Genomic DNA, 26961 nt, shown 5'->3' with positions numbered 1-26961 from the left:
GGGATGGGCTTTCTATGATGCAGTTATTGGTGTGCAAATCTAATTAGCCTTATTAATAAAAACCCAGAGTCAGATATTAAGGGTAAAAGCTAAAAGATCACAGAAGCATAACAGCCAGCTAAAAGAGGTCTTAACCCTATGAAATCACAAACCAAATGGAGGTTCCTATATCTAGGAATCCTCAAAATGAATGGGGGTGATCCCGTCTCCACTAGTCTATTTCTGTCTCTGCCTCCCTAGTACAGGAATTAAAAGTGTGAGCCTCCCATGTGCTGATATCAAAAGTATGAAATCCCAAGTAATGGAAACAAAGGTGTGAGATAGCCCTCTCTGACCTTGATTTTCTCTTAGTCTGGTTTAATCTCTTGTAGCCCAAGGTATCCTTGAACTCCTGATATTTCAGCTTCTTCCTCCCAAGTGCTGGCATTAAAGGTGTTTGCCACCAATGTCTGGCCTCTATGATTAAGTTCTGGCTAGCTCTGCCCTCTGATCTCAAGGCAGGATTTATTTGAAAGAACACAAACAAAGTATCATACAAGCTACTTTTGGGTTCTCCCTGTTCCTGCAAGTAGCCACTGCCCCATACTCCAATAAACTTACTTCACCGAACTGAACATTGCTATAATCTTTCCTTTGACCTCTCATGCATTCTGGGGTGAATGGATGCTGATTATGCCATATGTCCCTGAGGAAAAGTATCACACTACACTTACTAGAGATCTACCAAGGTCATCATACATTCCAGATTATTTATGTTTTCAAGCAAAGAACTCAGAACTAAATGCATTTTTCAAAGAATAGTTGAAACAGTGTAGAGTCCTGTTTCTTAGGCTATATGCTGATGAAGAGAAGTCAATGCCTCAGATTCACAGCTATTACATTATGTGAGTATTTCAGTCTCATCCTATGGGGAATAACATGAACCTTAAGTTCAATAAGATGGTTCATTTATGAAGAAACCTTTGTTCAAGCGTCACAGTTTGAGCTAAAACCATAGGGGCAAAATGATGAGAGAAATAAATTCTCCAAGCTGTCATCTGACCTCCATACACATACCATGGATGGGTCATGTACACACAACTAATTAAGTAATTAACTAAAAAAATTAAATGAAATAATTTTAGAGACATAAATATAGTTCTTCTTGCTATCTCTGATTGCTTCAGCAATTGAGAAGTTTGCACCCATACAAACTGAGCCAAATACTTCTCAATCACTTACCTCATCTCTGTCCTGCCAACAGTCTCAGTGGATACCTATATCAGAAGCACTCCATTATTTGGCTCCTCAATTTCTCTAGAGTGTTCCTGACATTTTCCCCATTCTTCTTCTGGCTCTTAAAAATCCTAGTTTCTTAGCTTCTAGGAAGCTGTCCTCCTGCTCTCTATCAGTGACTCCCTGTGACTTAAGGGATTGCTGATACTGATCAAATTACTAGTAAGGGTTCCAGGATACTGCAAGACCAACATTACCATACCCGGAATTTCCTCAGCAGTGAACTGGGGTCTGACCAAGCACATTTGTGCAATGGAGCCATCAGGAGAGACCACCATGATACTCACACACATTGGCTACTATTCTGCCAAGCAGGCCTTCCCTTTAGTGCACATCACACGTCCTTCTTTAACTCTGGACATCATCACTTGCTAGTGAAGCTGCAGTAATTACCCCAATAGCAGCACCACAGGAGCAACAGGAATCTCACAGCCTGTGTCCACATTCTAAACTTTTCTCAGCAAACAGCATGACAAACATGCTCAGATCTGTATCCTTATCAGACTATTGCCAGGATGGACTCAGCAATGGGACTTCTGCCACCCATGCTAGTTGGGCAGTGCAACCATGTCAAGTGTTCTCTCTGACTCAATACCTCTACTGTAGTCATCTTTCTTTCCCAGTTCAAGGTTGGGCAACAGGGATTACCAGAACTGCGATACAGGTTCGATCATTATATTCCCAAAACCAAGAGAAACTGTATTTGTTTTTCCCTGCTATTTGGGTTCCTCAAGCTCTCTGTATTATATATAAATGAATACAATAGTCCTGTTTTTAAGGTTAAATCCGCAGATCCAGTGAAGAAGTACCTTTCTGACTCTTAGAAGGTCACTAAAGATTTCAGAATCGACTTGGCCTGATGTGAGCCAGACATGAAGAAAGAAGAGAACCCTCTATGAGAAATTAAACCTCTCTAGCACAAAGGACCTATGATGACAGCTGAGCCAAGATAACAACAACACTAAATTGACAGCAATTCCACAGAAGCTACATTCTGGACTTCTCCTGGGAATGCCTATCTTAGACAACAACTATTATGTGCTCTGGAGATTGAGAAATGAATCACCTAAGACTTTATTTACTTCAAGTTTGTTTGTGGAGTCAAGGGAATAACGTATCTGGGAAGAGGTGACCCTGGGGACAATGCAGGAATATTTTAACTAGGGATCAATTAACCATGATGAACCATTGCTAGAGTCATATTTGCTTGTTGTTGGAATACATGTCTCTCTTGCCTCTATTCATCCAAAACTATGACAAAATCTAAGAAAACATCTAAGAAAGAGGTTGTCCCTAGAGTGCTGGGAGACAAGCAGAGCACTGATCTTGTATTGGAAGACCCTAGAGAAGCAATTACTATGCCTGCAAGTTTTGGTGTTCGCAGGCACTGCTCAACTGTAAACCACCTATGGGTGAAAAGAAGCTTTGCCAGTCACTCGGTCCATTAGACAGGCTCAGAGCTCTCCATCCTGAGTGACTATGAACTACACAGGAAAGGTAGAGTGGTAGGCAACCAGCCTATCACAGACTTTTACTTCTTACTCTCCATAAGAGTCACTGGTTGATGGGACTCTACACTCCCCCAAGATATCAGGCCCAGATACTGAACCTTCACAACACAGTATTGCACCTACTTAAACTTTTTTGCAGGACAATTTCTAGTCTTCCTCATCCTAAAGACTAATTTGGGTACTGAATATGTGACTCAATTGGTAAAGTGAAAGACAGTGGGAATCTGTTTGCTGCCCAGCCCCTATGTAAAAAAGTAGCACGTACTAGAAACCCAAGTACAGGGGAGAAATTAAAGCAAGAGGACACCTACAACTTGCCAGCAAGCCAGCCCAGCTCAATCAGTGAGCTCTTGGTTCCATGAAAGATCCTGTCTCAAAAATATTAAGTCTCAAGTGACTAAGGAAGACACCTGATGTAAGCCTGCAGTTTCTATATACACATGTACACCCTCGTCTACAGAAACAAGTAAACACAAAGAAACAAGTATGTTTTTATTGGTTTTTTATTTTTTAAAAAAACTGGTTTTTTCTCATTTTAAATACCAATCCCAGTACCCCAGTTCCCACTTCCTTCCATTCTCCTGTTCCCTCAACCTTCCCCTTACCCTACCCGCCCCCCATTCACTCCTAGAAGATGGAAAGTCTTCCCATGGAGAGTTAACAAGGCTAGCACATTGCTTTGAGGCAGAATAAAGGCCCTCTGCACTATACCTATGTTGCTGTGAGGCTTCTCATACGTTCCCAGCTGCTTAGACCCAAAATAATCACTCAGAAACTATATTATTTGCAGTACTCTTTAGCCAATAGCTAAGGCATATTTTTTGCTAACTCATATCTTAAATTAATGTTTCTATTAATCTGTGTATCACCACATAACTGTGGCTTACTGGCAAGCTTCTGGTACAGCTAGTACATCTGGTTGCATGGCTTATCATAGACTCTGCCTGATATATATATATCAGCCTGAATATATTTTGTTAAGCCATTGAGCAAAAGCAGATTCTTTATTAAACAATGGCACTAAAACATATTCACAGCAAACATCACCTCCCCTTTTATGTCTAAATAAAAAGAAAGGTTTTAACTTTACTATAATAAAATTGCATACAACAAAACAGGTATCAAGCAAGAATTATGGTTACAATATTTATATCTACTTTATCTTTTTATATCTACTATCATAACTAAGGAAAACTGTAGTTATAACTATCCGTTCTTAAGATCTATCAAAGACTCCAGAAAGATATAATATTACCTAAGTAAACAGGAATTGCATTGTAGACAACTTCCAAAACTCTAGAATTGACAGAGACATCTCGCTGCTTTGACAGTCACCCAAAGTTCTTCTGTGATGTTGCAGGCACCCACCTTAAGCCTACTGGCCCTTAGTATCTGGCAGACTTTTCCATGAAGAAGGAAATTTTTAAAACAGTTCCACCTATATTGGCACCTTGCCAGTCACTATTCCATGTCCTGCAGAATGTCTGGCACTCTCTTTAATGAAGCAGGAATCCCAAAGGACTGTCTCACGTTCTTTATGCAACTTCAGCAGTCATTTTTCTGTGGGTCCTACAAGTCTAGTCAACCAGTTCAGGCAAGAGAAGTTTCTTGCCCAAATGACTAACAAATTCCATAAGGAGCCTCTTCGATGTCTATCTTTCTCTTGAAGTAGATTGGTACTGCCAGGAGCAGATGTGTCTCATTGTCATGAAAACTTCGAAGTTTTTAAACATTTTAAATGCCATATTCTGAAGGTCTCTGAAAGATTTGAAGAATACCTATCTAAATGAAATATATTTCTATATACCTTAAAAAAACTAACATGAGCTACAAGGTTGACTATTATAGATGATTATCCATTAACCTATATTTCTTATTTTTACATTACATTTTTAAATGAACTGCAAAACACAATACCTTGATCAAAAGCAGAAATATACATAGGATAAATTTACCTCAAATTTGTATCAATGAACTAAGATCAATACAACTGCATAGTATCCATCTCTATAATATATCCCCCTTTAAATGTAAATAAACATGTATAAACAATATTTGGAAATTTGCATTTAGTTCTTTCCAAACTGCTTCCTGCTTTTGGTTGGACAAAGTAATTTTAGGGGGTCTTCATGGACCTTTCAGGGTCTTGGTCCACCAAACCACATTAGTCTGGAAGAAATTCACAGGTTCTCATCCTTTTTGGAAACAAAAGCAGAACCTCTTTTCCAAAGCAACACATCCTTTTAGACCCAAATTTTGAAGTCAAGATACCTTTAAAATATATATTCTGGTTTAGCTTAGCAGCCTGTACAATGAAATGTCTCTCTGTGTTTAGCTCAATCACAGTCAAAATATTCAAAGAAAACACAATCATATACATAATTCAGATTCTTTGTGTGTATGCCATCTTTACATGGCTTATTTTTCTTTACTCCTTTAATCTATGATTGTCTGTACTCTGTCTCTTTAAAGACTTTGTTTCACATTTTCTATACTCTTTTTCTTCTCTCTCTCAAGCCTATGTACATTTTATAAACACACTGTGACCCATTTAGAGATTTATTTTTGTCTGAATCTGTCTTTATTGCTTATCTGTAATTATTTTCTGACCAGGAGCGCTTTTAAAATACTAGGCGGCATGGATAGAACTCAGGTTGCTTTGCCTTTTGGTTCTGTCCAGGCCAACATGGTGGAGGCATGCTCACTGCCACTGTGAGCTGTACACACCGCCCAGTTCCAGGTATGCAGTGGGTCCACATTGCCATTTTTGCTAAGTTGATCCTACCAATCCAAGAGCATGGGGGATACTTCCATTTTCTGGTATCCTCTTCAATTTCTTTCTTCAAAGACTTAAAGTTCTTGTCAAATAAATCTTTCACTTCCTTGGTTAGTGTTACCCCAAAATATTTTATGTTATTTGTGGCTATTGTGAAAGGTGATATTTCTCTGATTTCCCTCTTAGCTTCTTAAACATGTCTGTAGAGAAGGGCTACTGATTTTTCTGAGCTGATCTTGCATTCTGCAACATAACTGAAGGTATTTATCAGCTGGAGGAGTTCTTTAGTAGAGTTTTTGGGGTCACTTATATATACTATCATATCATCTGCAAAAAATGAAAGTTTGACTTCTTCCTTTGCAATTTAAATCTCCTTGATATGACTTTGTTGTCTTATTGTTATAGCCAAAAAGTGAAAGAGATATGGAAATAGTGTACAATCTTGTCTTGTTCCTAATTTTAGTGGAATCACTTTGAGTTTCTCTCCATTTTATTCGATGTTAGCTATCAGCTTGCTGTATATTGCTTTTATTATATTTAGATATGTTGCTTGTATCCCTGATCTTTCCAAGACCTTTATCATGAAGGTTACTGGGTTTTGTCAAATGCTTTTACAGCATCTAATGAAATGATCATATGGATTTCTTTTCTTTCAGTTTATTTATATGACAGATTACATTGATAGTTTTTTGTATGTTGAACCATCCCTGCATCTCTGGGATTAAGCTGACTTGATCATGGTGGATGATTTCTATGTGATCTTGAATCAGTTTGCCTGTATTTTATTGAGTATTTTTGCATCAATATTCATGAATGAGATTGGTTTGTAATTCTCCTTCTTGGTTGAGTCTTTGTGTGGTTTTGTGTCAGGTAACTGTAGACTAAAAAAAAGAGTTTGGCAATGTTCCTTCTGTGTCTGTTATGTGGGAAACTTTGAGGAGTATAGGTATTAGCTCCTCTTGGAAGTTCTGGTAGAATTCTGCACTAAAACCATCCGGCCCTGAGGGTTTTTGTTTGGGAATGTTTAGATGACAGCTTCTATTGCCTTGCAGTTTATAGGTCTATTTAAATTGCTCATCTGGTCTTGATTTAATTTTTGTATATAGTTTCTGTCTGGAAAATTGTCCACTTCATTTGCATTTTCCAATGTTGTAGAGTACAGGGTTTTGTAGTGTGACCTAATTATTTTCTGAATTTCCTCAGTGTCAATTGTTATGTTCCCCTTTTCATTTCTGATTTTGTTAATTTGGATGTTCTCTCACTGCTCTTTGATTAGTTTGGATAAGGGTTTGTCTATCTGTTGATTTTCTCAAAGAACAAGCTCTTTGTTTCACTGATTCTTTGTATTGTTTTCTTTGTTGCTATTTTGTTGATTTCAGTCCTCAGTTTGATTATTTCCAATCTTCTACTCCTCCTGGGTGTATCTGCTTCCTTTTGTCGTAGAGCTTTCAGGTTTGCTGTTAGGTCACTAATGTGAGCTTTTTCTACTTTCTTTATGTGGGCACTTAGTACTATGAACTTTTCTTTAAGCACTGCTTTAATAGTGTCCCATCTGTTGTGCCTTCATTTTTGTTGAATTCTATAAAGTCTTTAATTTCTTTCTTTATTTCTTCCTTGACCTAGAGGTGGTACAGTAGTTCACTCTACAATTTTAATGAGTTTGTAAGCTTTCTGTGAGTGGAGTGTTGTTGTTAAATTATAACTTTATTCCATGGTGATCCAATAAGGCACAGAGTGTTACTGGCAATTTTTTGTATATGTGGAAGTTTGCTTTGTTTCCGAGTATGTGGTCAATTTTAGAGAAGGTTCCATGAGGTCCTGAGAAGAAGGTATATTCTTTTGTGTTTGGGTGAAATGTTCTATAGATGTCTGTTAAATCTATTTGATTCATGAAATCTGTGGGTTTTTTTACTTCTCTGTTAAGTTTCTGTTTGGGTGACCTGTCCTTTTGCAAGAGTGGAGTAGTCCAAGTCTCCTACTGTTAATGTATGAGGTATGATGTGTGATTTAAATTTCAGTAATGTTTCTTTTATATATGTGGTACTCTTGTATTAGGGAGATAGATGTTCAGGATTGAGACTTCATCCTGATGGATTGTTCCTGTTATGAATATAAAGTGTCTTTCTCTATCTTTTCTGATTGATTTTAGTTTTAAATCTATTTTGTAAGATATTAGGATAGCTACACCTGCTTGTTTCTTAGATCCTTTTGATTGGAAAACTTTTTCCCAACACTTTACTCTGAGGTAGTGTCTGTCTTTGAGGTTCAGGTGTGTTTCTTGTATACAGCAGAAGACTGGATCCTGCTTTTATATCCATTCTCTTAGCCTACGTCTTTTTATAGGTGAATTGAGTCCATTGATATTAAGAGATATTAATGACCAGTGGTTGCAAATTCCAGTTATTTTTTGGTAGTAGTGTTTGTGTGTTTCCATTCTTTGAGTTATGCTGGGGGGAGGGGTATCTGTTGCCAGTGTTTTGTGGATGAAGTTAGCTTCTTTGAGTTGGGGTTTTCCTTCTTGTAGTACTTTCTGTAGGGCTGGCTTTGTGGATACTTATTGTTTAAATACGTTTTTGACAAGGAATATCTTGTTTTCTCCATCAATGGTGATTGAAAACTTTGCTGCATATAGTAGTCTAGACTTGCATTCATGGTCTCTTAGTGTCTGTAGTACATCTGTCCAGGAACTTCTGATTTTCATGGTTTCCATTGAGAAGTCGGGTGTAATTCTGATGGGTTTGCCTTTATATGTTACTTGCCCTTTTCCTTTGCAGTTCTTAATATTCTTTCTTTAGTCTCCATGTTTTGCATTTTGATTATTATATGGTGAGGAGATTTTTTTTCATCCAGTGTATTTGGTGTTCTGTAAGCTTCTGTACCTTCATAGGGGTAACCTTCTTTAGGTTTGGAAAGTTTTCTTCTGTGATTTTATTGAATGTGTTTTCTGTGCCTTTGAGCTGTAGTTCTTCTTCTTTTTCTACCCTTATTATTCTTAGATTCGGTCTTTTCATGGTGTCCCAGATTTCCTGGATGTTTTGTGTTAAGAATTTGTTGAATTGAATGGGTTTTTTTTTAACTAATGAGTCTATTTCCTCTATAGTATCTTCAGCACCTGATATTCTTTCTTCTATCTCTTGTCTTCTGTTGGTTATACTTGTCTCTGTAGTTTCTGTTCTTTTACCCAAATTTTCCATCCCAGAATTTCCTCGGTTTGTGTTTTCTTTATTAGCTCCATTTCAGTCTTAAAGTCTTGAACTGTTTGTTTCACCTGCTTGAAAGATTTTTCTTGGTTTTCCTTGGTTTCTTTGAGGGATTTATAAATGTCTTCCAAATTTTGTTTGTCTATTTCTCCATTTCTTTAAGTGAGCTTTTTATTTCCTCTTTTATGATCTCCATCATTTTCATAAAGTTACATTTAAAGTCATTTTCTTCTACTTCTTCTGGGTTAGAATGATCACATCTTCCTGTGTGTGACCGCTGGGTTCTGGTGTTACCATGTTGCTTTTTAGGTTGTTGGATGAATTCTTGCATTGGCGCCTACCCATTTCTTCCTTCAAATGAGGCTGGCATTGTCTTTGCACCTTGGTCCAATCCTTGCAGTAGCTGTCTGATTATTTGGGAGTTTTTTTCTTGGTCTTCTCTGTACTGTCAATGTCTCTGTCTCAGGAAGCCTCTGAGGTCTCTATAAGCCTGCTCTCTTGGTCTTCTCTTGTAGTTCATTCTCTTTGTCCTCTCTTGTCCCCCAATGTTGTAGCAAGCTCTCAGCTCTTAGGCTGGGTGGGCCTAGTAACTTGGAGGGTCTGGTAGATGAGGTTGGGTTTTGGGGAAGCCTACCTGCAGAAAACTTCCTGCTGGCTGGCTAGAAAAGTCAAGGGAGTTGGGGAAGGCACCCGGGCTTTTGTCCCACTGTGGAGGTTTTAGTGAGTGGGGTGTTCCACCACATGGCTGTTCACTTATCTCTTAAGTCTCCTCAAAATTGGAGCAAGCTGTGTTTCACAGTTCCACTGATGTTGCAGCATTTGTTTTCTTTTTTGAACAAATAAAAATATAAAAAAGAAGAAGAAAATATTTATTTAGAATTTTTTAATGCAACCATTTCTAAATTTACCTAGCTATCCCCTTTCCTACTTCCTCCTTTCCGCCCATTTACTCTACCTTCCCTCAACTCCACCTCCTCATCCACTTCTCAGAAAATATAAGGCTTCCCATGGGGAGTCAATAAAGTCTTAAATTTCACATCAAGGAAAGATCAAGACCTTCCCCCCCTTGAGTTCTTTGTATATTTTGGAGATCAGACCTTTGTCTGATGAGGAATTTGTGAAGATCTTCTCCCAGTCGGAAGGTAGCCTTTTGGTCTTACTGACAGTGTCCTTTGCTTTACAGAAGCTTCTCAGTTTCAGGAGGTCCCATTTATTCATTGCTTCTCTTATTGTCTGAGCTCCTGGGGTTCTGCTTAGGAATTGGTCTCCTGTGCCTATATCTTGTAGACTACTTCCCACTTTCTCTTCTATCAGGTTCAAAGTGGTCAGATTAATGTTGAGGTCTTTAATCCATTTGGACTTGAGTTTTGTGCATGGTGATAGATATGGATCTATTTTCATTCTTCTACAGGTTGACATCCAGTTATGCCAGTACCATTTGTTAAAGATGCTTTCCTTCTTCCATTGTATGCCTTTAGCTCCCTTGTCAAATATCAGGTGTTCATATGTTTGTGGGTTAATACCCGGGTCTTCTATTAGATTCCATAGGTCGACTTTTCTGTTCTTATGCCAATACCAAGCTGTTTTCAATACTGTTGCTCTGTAATAGAGTTTGAAGTCAGGGATGGTAATGCCTCCAGAAGTTCCTTTATTGTATAAGATTGTTTTGGCTATCCTGGGTTTTTTGTTTTTCCATATAAACTTGATTATTGTTCTCTCAAGGTCTGTGAAGAAGTTTGATGGGATTTTGATGGGAATTGCGTTGAATCTATAGAACTTCCCACAGGGCAGGAAACCCTGACTGCCCTAAGTGACGAAGAGGGAGGAGGAGAGGGAGTGGGGGGAGTGGGAGGGTGTTGGGAAGAGGGGCGGAAATGGAAACTTTTATAATTTAATAAAATTACTTTCAAAAAAAATAAAAAAAATAAAAAGTTATTTCTATATTCCCTTTTCCCAGTATTTAGACATTTTTTGCTTTCTACTTGAATAAAAGACTTTTTGATAAGATCGAAAAAAAAAAAGACCTTCCCCCCTATATATAGGATGAACAAGAAATCTCTCCAAAAAGAATATGCTTTGAAAGTGCTAAGAGGAAAGTTCACAGCACTAAATGCCTACATAAAGAAGCTGGAAAAAATCCCACACTAGTGAATTAACAAAATATTTGAAAACTTTAGAACAAAAAGACGCAAACTCATCGAAAAGAACTATATGGCAGGAAATAATCAAAGTGAGAGCTGAAATCAACAAAATAGAAACAAAGAACACAATACAAAGAATCAATGAGACAAAGAGCTGATTCTTTGAGAAAATCAACAAAAATAGACAAACATTTATCCAAACTAACCAAAAGGCAGAGAGAGAATATCCAAATTAAGAAAATCAGAAATGAAAAGGGGGACATAGCAACAGACACAGAGGAAATACAGAGAATCATCAGGTCATATTTAGAAAACCTGGGCTACATAAAATAGGAAAACTTAAAGGAAATGGACAACTTTCTGGATAAATATCACTTACCAAAATTGAATCAAGACCAGATAAGCAAATTGAATAGACCTATAACTGCTGAAGAAATAGAAACAGTCATCAAAAGTCTACCAACCAAAAAAAAGGCTAGGACCAGATGGTTTCAGCTCACAATTCTCTAAGACTTTCAAAGAAGAAATAATTTGAATACTCCTCAAATTATTCCATACAATAGAAACAGAGGAAACATTGCCAAACACTTTTTATGAAGCTGCAATTACCCTAATGCCCAAACCACAGAAAGACATTACTAAGAAAGAGAATTACAGACCAATCTCACTTATGAACATTGATGCAAAAATACTAAATAAAATACTGGCAAATCCAAGAACACATCAGAACCATCATCCACCATAATCAAGTTGGCTTCATCCCATAAATGATTCAACATATGAAAATCTGTCAATGTAATCCACCATATAAACAAGCTGAAAAATAAAAACCACATGATCATCTCATTAGATGCTGAAAAGGCTTTTGACAAAATAAAACAACCCTTCATGATAAAGGTCATGGAGACAGCAGGGATACAAGCTACATACCTAAACATAATTAAGGCAATATACAGCAAGCCAAGAGCCAACATTAAACTAAATGGAAAGAAACTCACAGCAATTCCACTGAAATCAGGAACAAGACAAGGTTGTCCACTCTCTCCGTATCTATTCAATATAGTTCTTGAGGTCCTAGATAGAGCAATAAGATACCAAAATGAGATTAAGAGGATACAAATAGGACCATAGAACCTTCATCCAGCAACTGATGGAACCAGAGGCAGAGACCCACAGCAGAGCACTGGGCTGAGCTCCCAAAGTGAAGTCAAAGAGGGGGAGAAGTAAGAATATGAGCAAAGAGGTCAAGACCATAATGAGGATACCCACTGAAACAACTTAACTGAGTTGGGAGCTGACCAACTCTGGCCTGTAACATGAGGGGGCCTGCTTATTTGTGTTTTCTGTCTCGCCCGGCCCCCCAGCTGTTTAGTCTTAGAGGAAATTCACACACAGATCTCTTTAAGTTATAATGCTGATTGGCCCGTTAGGTCAGGCTACTTATTAGCTAACTCTCACATCTTGATTAACCCATTTTTCTGATCTATTTTAGCCATGTGGCTCAGTACCTTTTTCAGTGGAGCAGCTTACATCCTGCTACTTCAGTGGTCTGGGCAGGAGTGGGAAGAATCAACTTCCTCCTCCCCAGAATTCTCCTGCTCTCCTTGCATCATTTCCACTTCCTGTCTGGTTTCCCCGCCTACACCTCCTGCCTGGCCAATCAGCGTTTATTTAAAACATGACTGACAGAATACAGACAATTCTCCCGCACCACTTCCCCCTCTTTTTCAAAAAAACAAAGGAAAATATCCACAGTCCATTTTTGGGGAATGTGGGCGTCGTATTCCAGGCTACTTCCAGCTTGTTGGGGGCGCTGATAATCTTATGGGGACCTAAAGAAAATTTAGAGTTATGATCAAGTCCTGACTGAAGTATCTTGTGAGTCAAGATCATCTCAGGCAGCTCTTGAATCTGTTCTGGATGAAGAATTCAGACATCTGGGCCATCTGTTTCTACTGGAGATTGCTCAGGTGGTCTCCCTTGGTCAAAGATGATTTTTCTTAACTCTGAATAAATCCAGAGCCTCTCATTTTCTGTGGAAACAAAAGCAAAATCTCATCTCCAAAGTAACATACCTTTTGACTTCAATTTTGAAGCCAAGGTATTTTCAAAATACCTATCTTGGATTAATTCTGCAGCATTTATAAGCAAATATCTTTTAACAGCTGTTGCTCCTTCCTCAGCATTCAAACAATTCAAAGAGAACATAATAGCATACAGTATCAAGATTCCTTGTGTATTTTCCATCTTTACATGGCTTTATTTTAACCTCTATTTCTTTTATTTTTACTTTTAACTTTTGGTTTTTTGAGACAGGTTCTCTGTATATCTTTGTCCTGGAATTCTCTCTGTAGACCAGGCTATCCTTGAACTCACAGAGATCTGTCTGTCTCTGCCTCCCAGGCTACTCTTTCTTTCTTTCTTTACTTCTTTCTTTCTTTCTTTCTTTATTTTACTCTGAGAACTTTAGTCTTTAGCCTGTATATATTTTTAACACAATGTAAACCATTTAGAGGTTTTCTTACTCTTTGAATCTCTCTTTACTGTATATCTCTCTTTTTCTGACCACATGGGTCTTTAATTTGCTAAGGAATATGGAGAAAACAACAGTCAAAAGTTCTTAAGGTGTTTCAAGGTCCTTGCCAGGAAGCAAGCTGCAGCAGTATTTCCATAGTCCGGACTGCCTGCTTGAAAGAGTCAGAGTTTTCTCTGGCAGGACAGCCCAGAAAGCCGACAGTGCAGCTTTTTTCCTGCTATGGCTGAAAACTAAAATGCTTTACTCTAGTCTTTCCCAAGCTTTCTCAGGCATTCTGTGGATGCAGTTATCCACATTGACGCCATTATGTAACATGAGTGGGCCTGTTTGTTGGGGGTTTTTCTGTCCTGCCCAGTTCTCCACAGCCAGCAAACCCCAAGAAAATCACTCAGAGATCTCTATAAGTTATAAAACTGATTGGCCCATTAGGTCAGACTTCCCACTGGCTAACTCTCATATCTTGATTAACCCATTTTTCTGATCTATTTTAGCCATCAGGCTCTGTACCTTTTCCAGTGGGGCAGCTCACATCCTGCTGCTTCGGTGATCTGGGCAGGAGTGGGAGGAATCAACTTCCTCCTCCCCAGAATTCTCCTGCTCCCCTTGCATCATTTCCACTTCTTGTCTAGTTTTCCCATCTACACCTCCTGCCTGGCCAATCAGCGTTTATTTAAAACATGATTGACAGACTACAGACAATTCTCCCGCACCACTGGCCGGACAGGGAAGGAACCAGCATAGGACCAAACTAGACTCTCTGAATTTGGATGACAGTTGTATGGATGAGGCACACTGTGGGGACACTGGCAATGGCACCAGAATTTATCCCTACAACTTGTAATGGATTTTTGGAAATCATTCTCTTTGGATAGATACATTGCTCAGCCTAGATACAGTAGGTAGGAAGGGCCTAGGTCCTTCCTCAAAGCAATATGCCTTACCCTCTTTGAGAAGTGAATGAGGGGTGGTCTGGGAGGGGAAGGTGGAAGGAATGGGAGGAGGGGAGGGAGTGGGAACTGGGATTGGTATGTAAAACTTAAAAAGATATTTTTTTTGAGAAGTAAAAAAGAAGATAGAGTCATGAGAACTTCCGGTAAATACTGTAGCAAAAGACAAAGAAAAAAAAAGTTCCAAGTTTTTGTTCTCAGTCCTTAAATACCCCAAAGAAAATGGGAGAGCACAAGACCCCCATGAGAGTAAGAGAAAGAATCTCCTTACATCTCAAAACACTTGATATGCATACCATACGCCAAAACCTCCTGTTGACTGGCCTTTGAAGAGTAAGGCAACCAGTAGCCACACTTGGTCAATCATCTTGTCGTCCATCCTTGAGAAGCAAGAATATGTCTGAATTCTCTGCCCATTAGTCAAGATGAAATGGACTCAAAACTGTGGGACCTCACAGGGGTAAATTATTTTCTAATTTTATGAGAAACTACTATATTGACTTCCAAAGTGGCTGTCCCTGCACTAGGGTTATTAGAGTCCACACCTTTCTGTACCTTGGTTCTGGAGGATTGAACTTATATCTTCAGGCTCCCTCAGCTAGCATTGAGAATCTGAGCCATATCACCAGCACAAGCTTAGTTCTATGGAGCTGTCTCCAACTCTATCTTATTCCCAATGTCCCTTCAGTAAAATCATTCTCTGATAATGACATTTATATTCCATGTCTCTTGCTCAGAAACCATATCAAAACAAACACGGAATCTCAGGCAACTTTATTTTATATGTAAGATTTATTGTATAGACTGGTTATATAAGATTACTGAGGCATAGAAAGGTTGATTTATCCAATTCTATAGTGTTGTGAGTGACAGATTCTAATGCAAATTTGTCTGATTCCCAATCAAAATGGAGCAAAACAAATCCTCAAAAACCACAAAGGTTTGGGGGCTTTGAAATAATGGATATTTATATCTCTATTTGGTGTGTTGCAGGTCCACCTGCAGAACAAATAAATCAAAAGCATACAAAAAGTATGGGAGATTTTATAAAGGCAAATCCAAGAAACCCACTGAAACACTTGATTGAAGACAGACAGTAAGTATCTGTGTGACTTAATATGCATTATAAACACTGTGCATTCATGTTTTCACTAAGAACACACAAAACATGGCCAGGCATGGTGGTGCATCCCTTTAATCACAGTACCCTGGGAGTCAAAGTCAGTTGATCTCTGAGATGGAGCAGGCTTGGTCTACATAGTGAGTGCCAAACTACCCAAAGAAGCATAGCGATACCCTTCCTCAAAATAAAATATACGAAATATGTTATTCATTCTCTCTGAATTCATTTCCATGAGAATGAGCTTTCATTAATTTTATTTGTATTGTAGATTTAGAGATCAAAGGAGAACCGTTCATCATGTGGGTCCTGCAGATTGAACTCATGTCATTAGGTTTATAGCAAGATTCCTTTACCACTGAGACATCATCTCCTCCCCTCTCTGAATTCTCTTCTCCTAAGTCAAACAAACTAAAGGTGTATAAATATGGCTTTCATATAATCTATCCATTCTTCTTTATTTATTACTTTGTACATGTGTGTCTGTGGAGGCAAGTGGTACCACATACATGTGGAAATCAGAAAACAGCTGTCAAGAGTCAATTCTCTCCCTCAGACCATGTGCATTATGAGGATCAAACATGAACTGTCAGCAGATTTGAAGCAAGCACATTTTCATTTTGAGCCATCCTGTTGGCTCACATTCACCCGTTCTTCTAAAACTTGTTTTAATCTACACACTTTCAAGAAACAGCGCATCTGTCTTAGTTAAGCTTTCTATTGCTGTGAAGAGACTCCATGATCAAGACAACTCTTATAAACAAAAACATTGAAATGGGAATGACTTACAATTTCAGAGGTTTAGTCCATTATCATCACAGAACACATGGTAGTATACAGGCAAGCGTGGTGCTCACAAAGAAGCTGAGAGCTCTACATCTTCATCCACAGGAAGCAGGAAGTGAACTAGGTGCCACATTGGGCATGGCTTGACTATATGAGACCTGAAAGTCCGCCCCCACGGTGACACACTTCCTCTAACAAAGCCATACCTACTATAACAAGGCCATACCTCCTAATAGTGCTACAACTTATGACTCAATTATTCAAAGACATGAGTCTATGAAGGGCAATCCTATTCAAACAGCCACAGTGACCCAATTTCACACTCTCTTTTGGCATGCACTACCTATTTTAAATTAATAAAAAACATTAGTTGTAAAAAAAAAAACCCTGTTTCACTACCAGACCATTTTTTTTAGTTCCCCTGGCCTTTATGTGTTTTCTTTACCTTTTTCATTCTCTGTCTCTCTGCCTATTCTGCCTATGTCTCTACCAGTGGATTGTTATCTATTCTGCCTCTCTCTCTCTCTCTCTCTCTCTCTCTCTGTGTGTGTGTGTGTGTGTGTGTGTGTGTGTGTGCGTGCGTGCATGCGTGCGAGTGTGTGTGTGTGTGTGTGTGTGTGTGTGTGTGTGTGTGTGTGTAGACTAGAGTTCAACCTTGGGTCTTGCTCTTCTGGAACCACCCACCCTCACTGAGCCTCCCTGGCCTGAAACTGCCCATTAAGACAAGCTGGCAAGACTGGGAGCCAGAGGCATCAGTTTGTCTCCACTTCTACAACACTGGGATTACAAGCTTATACCACCATATTAGGCTTTTTACATTAGTTCTGGGAATAGGATTCAGCTCATGCTTGCACAGTAAGCACTTATCAACTGAGCTACCACCCCTGAAAGTGTAGATGAGAGGTCTCCAGAGACCAACAAGACTAGCCATATTTCCAAGCTCTGACTTGGATTAAGACATCTTGTCTCAATGAGTAATGTGCAAGAGCAGGTGCAGATGACTCCCAACATCAACCTTGGGCCTCCACAAGCACATACAAACACACATGTGGTGTAGGAGTTCCTTCTGTTTGTGTGTTGCTTTCGTTGGATAATGAATGAAGAAACTGCCTTGGCCTAGTTGATAGTACAAAACATTACTAGACAGAACTGAATGCTGGGAAGAAGGGCAGAGTGGCAGACGCCATGAATCTCCTGCCTGAAACAGACGCTGGTTAGAATCTTGCCGGTAAGCCACAGTCACGTGGTGAAACACAGAAATGGGTTAAATTAAGATGTAAGAATTAGCCAATAAGAAGTTAGAGCTAGTGGGCCAGGCAGTGTTTAAATGAATACAGTTTCTGTGTGATTGTTTCGGGTGTAAGCTAGCCCGGCAGCCAGGACAAACAAAAGGTCCCCTCTCCTTGCTACACACATGTGTATCCACACACGTGCAAACATATACACATAAAAACAAAAAAAAATAGAAAGCTTAACCACAGCTCACACAGAAATGTGAATTGCCCAGACACCTAAGAAATCTGGATTTGAGTCACCTTATTAGGCCAGAAACTATGATCAATTGTGGATAAATAAATATGGAATGGTTAGAGGGACTACTGATACATTCATACACACAAATGTATGTATGTATATAAATGTATGTACATATATTGCATAACTTTTAAAAATTAATCTACAAAAAGGGGGTTGCTGAAGAGATGGCTCTGTAGATAAGAGCACTTTCTACTGTTACAGAGGACCAGAGCTCAGTTCCCAAAACCCATATCAGTCAGGTCACAGCCAACAGCTCCAGGCAAACCAACACCCAATCTTACAGCCTCCTTAGGCTCTTTCAAACACATGAGCCCACATATACACACATACACACACATATAAATGTTTAAACATATAAAAATGTTTAAGACAAATGCCATCCATGATCATGTGTACACCTGTAAGAATAAAACTGTAAGCATGTTTTTATAATTCTCTTATGAATATTAAATATTAATATTGTAAACAATTTTATATTTTCTTAATTAGCTTGGTCATCTATCTATCAGAGCCTCAAGATATAGACTTATCTAACCAGGAATCCACTATGTAGTCCAGGCTAGAGCTCATATGTACCTGCCTCTGAATCAGGAGTCTTGAGATTAAAGACAGGTACTATCATACTCAGCTTGTCATTCTCTTATCAAACAAACATAGAAGATCTGAATAACAGCTAAGATAGCATCTTATATTAAAGAAACTGGGTATATATGGGAGAAATGAATTAGAAAAGAATAGAATTTCTGATCCCAAACTGCCTTCTAATTATTTATGTTTATGTTTATGCCCATAAAAAAAAACTTTACTGCCCACCTTAGTCAGAGAAGTTTTATGCAATGAATCACAGTGAATAAACACTGCTGGCTGCTCGGGGGCTGAGAGTGAGTGACAGTTCATTGTGCACTCCCAAAAAGGACATTTATTCAATACCTAGTAAGACTCAGGAAACATCATATAAGAAAGGACATGGGTAGGGGTGAGAGCCAGAAGATGTGGGAAAGTGTTGCAAATGCTATCTTTTGAGAATGTCACAACCATTACAATCATGATTCTGCAAGAGCCAGGTGTGGTGGCACAGGTCTTTAATCTCTCATGTCTTTGGCATAGAAAGGCATACTTCCATGAGTTGCAGGCCAGCCTTGTCTACCTAGTAAGTTCGAGGATAGCCAGAACTATATAGCAAAACCCTGTCTCAAACACATACACACAAGAGAAAGAGAAATAGAGAGAGAAAGAGAGAGAGACAGAGAGAGAGAGAGGAGAAAAGATAAACCAAACTACCAAAAAATATTTATTTATTTATTAAAAATTTCCACCTCCTCCCATTTCCCTCTCACTCCCCCCACTCCCCTTCCTCCTCCCTCTTCAGTCCTAAGAGAAGTCAGGGTTCCCTGCCCTGTGGGAAGTCCAAGGTCCTCCCTCCTCCATTCAGGTCTAGGAAGGTGAGCATCCAAACAGACTAGGTTTCCACAAAGCCAGTCCACACAGTAGAATCAAAACCCAGTGCCACTGACCTTCTCAGTCAGCCCTCATTGTCAGCCACATTCAGAGAGTCCGGTTTGATCACATGTTCATTCAGTCCCAGTCCAGCTGGCCTTTGTGAGCTCCCAATATATCAGTTTTGTTGGGTTAAAAGATTGGGGAGAAAAAGGGACTGTAAGTGTGGACATGTGGCCAAGCTTCTATACTTGGGAAGGGATTAGGATTGTGGTTTGGTTGATTTTCAAGCACTTGAGATGTTTTGTAGAACCCTCTGTGCCTTTCTTGAAACAAAAGTTCAGATTAAGGGTAAAACATGGCAGCACAGCTATTCTATCAGTTTCAGTGGTGGATATCATATTAGATTAGATTTTTGACTAATTGTGCATTAGTCAAAAAGCATCTGGAATTTGCTTAAATCAGTTCAAGATATATCATACTCAACTATATATTCTAGAAAACTATAACCGTGATCACTAGGTGAAAATATCTCTCCTCAACACTTTTTTCAGAGCCTTAGCAACATCTTTATTCCTGAGAGTATAAATCAGGGGATTCAGGGTGGGAGTAATGATGCTATAGAAAACAGAACCAACTTTGTCTTGCAGTGGAGTGCGCTGGGATCGGGGTCTCATATAGGAGAACATACTAGCACCATACCAAAGAGAAACCACAATGAGATGAGAACTACATGTGGCAAAGGCATTTCTTTTACTCCCAGCTGAGCGCATCTGCATGACGCTGTGCAGAATGAATCCATAGGATGTAGAGACAAGAATGATGGGGAGGAGGAGAAGAACAACACTACAGATGTACACTGTGGTCTCATACAGAGTGATGTTCCCACACACCAACTTCAAAACAGCTGGAAATTCACAGTAGAAGTGGTGGATGATTCTTGAACCACAGAAAGGGAAGCTCATCAAGATGGATGTGTGGATTAGGGAGTTCACAGATCCACTCAACCAGGATATGACAGCCATCATAACCCCTACTCTTCTGCTCATGAGCACAGTGTAGCGTAAGGGGTGACAGATGGCAACATAGCGGTCATAAGACATGAGAGCCAGGAGGACACACTCTGCACCACCAAGAGACAGGTACATGAAGTGCTGGGTGGCACAACCTACAAACGAGATGGACTTCTTGCCGGACAGGTAGTTGGTCGCCATCTTGGGAATGGTTGTGGAGACATGCATCAGATCCAAGAGGGACAGCTGACTGAGCAGGAAGTACATTGGTGTGTGAAGACGGGGGTCAGCACAGATGAGGAGGATGGTGAGACTGTTGCCACTCACTGCAGTGAGGAACACCAGCATGATCAGGAGGAAAAGACAAAGGTGATTGAAGGAGTCATCAAAGAGCCCTTGAAGGATGAAGTCTTCCAGGGAGGTCTGATTCCACCCACACATGTTCCTTCCTCATCCCCTGAGAGAACTAGGAGAGGACAGGAGTGTGTTACAAGAGACACAACGTCACAGTGAGTACGTCCTTTCTCATGAAAAATGTGAAGAATTTATTCACTTTATTTTACATACCTCAAATGGCTTTGTATATACTCATTGGACATGTACTAGGCAACATGTGGACAATTTGTAGATGTGTCTACTTATTTATCTAGTTACGCAACAACTCTAGTTATCTAAGTGATATTTTAAAAGGAGAAACCTACACTTGCTTGAAAGTCATCATCACTGTGAAGTTTCAGATTATGTACACTGTATAGAAAGCCCAACATGGGAGCTGAGGTAACATCTCACCAAGTAAAATGCAAGGTGCCATGCAAGCCTGACTGCCCAAGGTTGATCCCTGAGGCTTCTATGGAATTGTCAGATACGAATGGAGATGGAATGCTGTGCAATGCTGTCTTCTTAACAGAGCATGGCCACTACAGTCTTGAACTCATTGCTGTTAGGATCACCATTCCATCGAGGAATGTGACCCAGACTGAGTAACATACAAATAAAGGGGAGAAGAGCATTTGAAGAAGGGAGAGAAACATGATGGGAGAATGGGAGAAAGAAATCCGGCTGGTTGTGATCAAGATATATAGTACACAAATGTGGAATTGTGGGAGGGGGGCTGTTTGTGCATCCTTCTTTTCCTAAAAGATTATTAAGTCTTGGTTCTTTAAGGAAGAGTCACTCTATTTCATGTGGTTCTCATGTAGACTCAAGTACAGTTTAAAGTAGTAGTCCTCAACCTTCACATGCTGAAGCCTTCTGATATAGTTCTTTATATTTGGTGACCCCCCAAAAAATTATTTTCATTGCTATAATTTTGCTACTGTTGAGAACTGTAATGTAAATATTCTTGGCTGTACTCACATATTGAGAAATACTATTTTAAAGAAATACAAATGAATAGTAAGATAAAGCATAATGAAGCAGCTCTATCCAGACTCCCTAGAAAACAAGCAGGAGATATCTCTTTCCTGAATATATTTGTGCCCACCAAATTGAGAATTATGGACAGGAGAAATTAGGATTGCAGCCATTCATCACCCAAGCTTTCCTATCTATACTTTCTAGAGTTCTCATCTGAATACTAAGAATATTGGTTACTTAATCTCCATGGTAAGCATAACTCAAAAAATATAAATTGATCTTGCAAGTAGTACGCTATCTTTCTTAGATTTTTCTCCTTCTCTATTGTTTTACAGCAATGTCTTCCTGTCTAAAACACTCCCTAAAACATGAAGGAGGGAAGATGCTCTTGAAACAGAAAGTAACAAACACACATTTTGTTAACAAAATGTGTGAACAAACTTCACACATTTTGGAAAGCTAAAACTTGCAAGGGTCTTGAGGGACCCTTCCAATAATGTGGAAACAGTAAACAACAGCTGGGCAGGAGACTCTAACCAGTCATGATGCTAAGAAGAGACTCTCCTACTGTTGTAACTGACTGCAGGGCATGCAGAGAGCTCCAGGGCTCTGTAGCTCTCAGGAATCATCATGAGTGTCAGGATGGGTGTTCTGTGATGCAGCTGTTGGTGTGCGAATCTAATTAGTATTATTAATAAAAACCCAGAGTCAGATATTAGGGGTAAAAGCTAAAAGATCAGAGAAGCAGAACAGCCATCTAAAAGAGATCTTAACCCTATGAAATCTCAGATCAAATAGAAGTTCCTATCTCTAGAAATCCTCAAAATGAATGGGGGTGATCCCATCTCCACTAGTCTATTTCTGTCTCCGACTCCCTAGTACAGGAATTAAAAGTGTGAGCCTCCCATGTGCTGATATCAAAGGTATGAAATCCCAAGTATGGAAACAAAGGTGTGAGATAGCCCTCTCTGACCTTGATTCTCTCTTAGTCTGGTTTAATCTCTTGTAGCCCAAGGTAGCCTTGAATTCCTGATATTTCAGCTTCTTCCTCCCAAGTGCTGGAATTAAAGGTGTTTGTCACCAATGCCTGGCCTCTATGGTTAAGTTCTGACTAGCTCTCCCTCTGATCTCAAAGCAGGATTTATTTGAAAGAACACAAACAAAGTATCATACAAGCTACTTTTGGGTTCTCCCTGCTCCTGCAAGTAGCCATTGCCCTATACTCCAATAAACTTGCTTCACCAAACTGAAATTGCTATAATCTTTCCTTTGACCTCTCATGCATTCTGGGGTGAATAGATGCTGATTATGCCATATGTCCCTGAGGAAAAGTATCACACACCCTTACTAGAGATCTACCAAGGTTATCATACATTCCAGATTGTTTATGTTTTCAAGCAAAGAACTCAGAACTAAACGCATTTTCAAAGAATAGTTGAAACAGTGAAGAGTCCTATTTCTTAGTTTATATGCTGACAAAGAGAAGTCAATGCCTCGGATTCACAGCTATTACATTATGTGAGTATTTCAGTCTCATCCTACGGGGAGTGACATGAACCTTAAGTCTAATAAGATGGTTCATTTATGAAGAAACCTTTGTTCAAGCATCATAGTTTGAGCTAAAATCATAGGGGCAAAATGATGAAAGAAGAGAAATAAATCCTCCAAGCTGTCCTCTGACCTCCATACACATACCATGGACAGGTCATGTACACACAAATAATTAAGTAATTAACTAAAAAAATAAATAAAATGAAATTATTTTAGAGACACAAATATAGTTCTTCTTGCTATCTCTGATTGCTTCAGCAGTTGAGAGGTCTGCACCCATACAGACTGAGCCAAATACTTTTCAATCACTTACCTCATCTCTGTCCTGCCAACAGTCTCAGTGGATACCTATATCAGAAGTACTCCATTATCTGGCTCCTTGAATCCTCTAGAGAGTTCCTGGCATTTCCCCATTCTTCTTCTGGCTCCTAGTTTCTTAGCTTCTAGGAAGCTGTCCTCCTGCTCTCTATCAGTGACTCGCTGTGACTTAAGGGATTGCTTACACTGATCAAATTACTAGTAAGGGTTCCAGGATACTGCAAGCCCAACATTACCATACCTGGAATATCCTCAGCAGTGAACTGGGGTCAGACCAAGCACATTTGTGCAACCGAGCCATCAGGAGAGACCACCATGGGATACTCACACACGTTGGCTACTATTCTGCCAAGCAGGCCTTCCCTTTAGTGCACATCACTCTTCCTTCTATAACGCTGGACATCATCACTTGCTAGTGAAGCTGCAGTAATTACCCCAATAGCAGCACCACAGGAGCAACAGGAATCTCACAGCCTGTGACCACATTTTGAACTTTTGTCAGCAAACAGCATGACAAACATGCTCAGATCTGTATCCTTATTAGACTATTGCCAGGATGGACTTAGCAATGGGACTTCTGCCACCCATGCTGGTTGGGCAGTGCAACCATGTTGAGTGTTCTCTCTGATTCAATACCTCTACTGTAGTCATCTTTCTATCCCAGCTCAAGAGGTTGGGTAACAGGGATTACCAATACTGCTATACAGTTTCAATTATCATATTCCCAAAGTCAAGAAATACTGGGATCTGGTTTTCCCTGCTGTTTGGATTTCTAAAGCTCTCTGTATTATATATAAATAAATACCATACTTCTGCTATTAAGGTTGAATTCAGAATACCCAGTCAAGAAGCACATTTCTGACTCTAAAAAGGTCACTAAAGACTTCAGATTTGGCTTGGCCTGCTGTGAGCCTGGCATGAAGAAAGAAGAGACCCTCTATGAGAAATTAAACCTCTCCAGCACAAAGGACCTATGATGCCAAGTGAGCCAAGATAACAACACTAAGTTGACAGCATAGGGACTTTCCGACAGAAGCCGCATTCTGTACCTCTCCTGGGAACACCTATCTCAGACAACAGCTAGTATGTGCTCTGCACATTGAGAAATGAATCACTTAAGACTTTATTTACTTCAAGTTTGTTTGTGGAGTCAAGGGAATAAGGTATCTAGGAAGAGTTGACCCTAGGAATAATGAAGGAATATTTTACCTAGGGATCAATTAACTATGATGAACCATTGCTAGAGACATGTTTGCTTATTTTGATAAACATCTCTCTATTGTTTCCAAAACTTTGACAAAGTCTAAACAAACATCTTATAAAGAGGGTGTCCCTAGAGTGCTGAAAGGCAAGCAGAGCACTAATCTCTGTACTGAAAGACCCTAGAGAAGCAGTTACTATGCCTGCAGGTCTCAGTGTTAGCAGGCACTGCTCAACTGTAAACCACCAATGGGAGGAAAGAAGCTTTGGCAGGCACTCAATCCATTAGACAGGCTCAGAGCTCGCCATTCAGAGTTACTATAAACTGCATAGGAAAGGTAGAGATGAAGACAACCTATCACAGGCGTTTAACTCTAATTCTCCATAAGAGTCACTGAGATTCCACACTCTCCACACAATACAGGGCCCTGACCACTGGACCCTCCACAACCCAACATTACACCTACTTAAACTTCTTTGCAGGACAATTTCTGACCTTCCTCCTACAAAAGAGTAATTTAGATCCTGAAGATGTCCCTAAATAGGAAAAGAGAAAGGAAGTAGGACTCTGCTTCCCAGGCCCTATGTAAAAAGTAGCACGTACTAGAAACCCAAGTACAGGTGAGAAATTAAAGCAAGAGGATACCTACAACTTCCTAGAAAGACAACCCAGCTCAGTCAGTGAGCTCTTGATTCTGTTAAAGACCATATCCAAAAATATTAACTGTCAAGTGACTAAGAAAGACATCTGATGTAAACCTACAGTCTCCATATGCACTTGTACACCCTCATGTATAGAAACAAGTACACACGAAGAAACACTGATGTTTGTATTGGTTTTTTATTTTAAAAAATTCTTTCCTCATTTTACATACCAATCTGAGTTCCTCAGTTCCCACTCCCTCCCCTTCTCCTGTTCCCTCAACCTTCTCCTCAATCCAACACCCATCCACACCTAGGAGAGGGTAAAGGTTTCTATAGAGAGTCAACAAAGTCTAACACACTGCTTTAAGGCAGGACAAAGGCCCTCTGCACTGTATCTATGTTGCTTTGAGGTTGCTCATTTGTTCCAAGCTGATTAGACCCAAAATGATCACTCAGATACTATATTATTTGCAGTACACTTTATCCAATAGTCCAAGCATATATTTAGCTAACACAAATCTTAAATTAACACAATTTAATAAATTAATAAATTAATCTTAAATTATAAATTATCTTAAATTAACACAATTTAATAAATTAATAAATCCCTCAAAGAAAACCAAGAAAAAGCAATCAATCAGGTAAAGAAAACAGTTCAAAACTTGAAGACAAAAAAGGAGGCAATAAAGAAAACAAAACCAAGGGAAGGCTGAATATCAAAAATCTGGGTAAATGAACAGGAACTACAGAGACAATTATAACCAACAGAATATAAGAGATAGGAGAAAGAATCTCAGACACTGAAGATACTATAGAGGAAATATACTCATTGATCAAAGAAAACAACAAATCCAACAAATTATTAGCACAAAACATCCAGGAAATCTGGGACACCATGGAAAGACCAAACCTAAGAATAATGGGGGTAGAAGAAGGAGAAGAATTACAGCTCAAAGGCACAGAAAATATATTCAACAAAATTATAGAAGAAAACTTTCCCAAACTAAAGAAGAATATTCCTATGAAGGTACAAGAAGCATACAGAACACCAAATAGACTGGATCCAAAAAAAAAGTCTAATTGCCATATAATAATCAAAACACAAAACATACAGAATAAAGAAAGAATATTAAGAGCTGCAAAGGAAAAAGGTCAAGTAACATATAAAGGGAAACCTATCAGAATTACACCTGACTTCTCAATGGAAACCATGAAAGCCAGAAGATCTTGGATAGATGTGCTACAGACACTAGAGACCATGGGTGCAATCCCAGACTACTATACCTAGCAAAGTTTTCTTTCACCATTGGTAGAGAAAACAATATATTCCATGACAAAATCAGATTTAAACAATATGTATCCACAAACCCAGCCTTAAAGAAAGTCCTAGGAAAAAAACCTCAACTCAAGGAAGCCAACAACATCCACAACAGCAAAGACATTTGACAACCCTCCACCAAAACAATTCAAAAAAGGGAAACACATAAACACTACCACCAAAAAATAACTGGAGTTAACAACCACTGGTCATTAATATCAATTAATATCAATGGACCCAATTCACCTATAAAAAGGCACAGGTTAAGAGAATGGATACAAAATCAGGATCCAAC

At 39.2% G+C, this 26961-nt stretch overlaps 1 protein-coding gene across 1 annotated transcript; it reads right to left on the bottom strand.

Annotated features, from left to right (window-relative positions):
* Nucleotides 1-19783: 19783 nt before the first annotated feature.
* Nucleotides 19784-20719, bottom strand: LOC146895490 (olfactory receptor 2AE1-like). The gene has a single exon (XM_085677266.2). The coding sequence runs from the start codon at nucleotides 20717-20719 to the stop codon at nucleotides 19784-19786; it is 936 nt and encodes a 311-aa protein (XP_085533392.2).
* Between the last annotated feature and the right edge of the window lie 6242 nt (nucleotides 20720-26961).

This window comes from Myodes glareolus, chromosome 2 (assembly GCF_982192425.1).
Source record: "Myodes glareolus chromosome 2, mMyoGla1.1, whole genome shotgun sequence".
In the NCBI taxonomy this organism is placed as follows: domain Eukaryota; kingdom Metazoa; phylum Chordata; class Mammalia; order Rodentia; family Cricetidae; genus Myodes; species Myodes glareolus.
The sequence above is the reverse complement of the archived record's forward strand: the minus strand, read 5'-3'. Positions and strand labels throughout refer to the sequence as shown.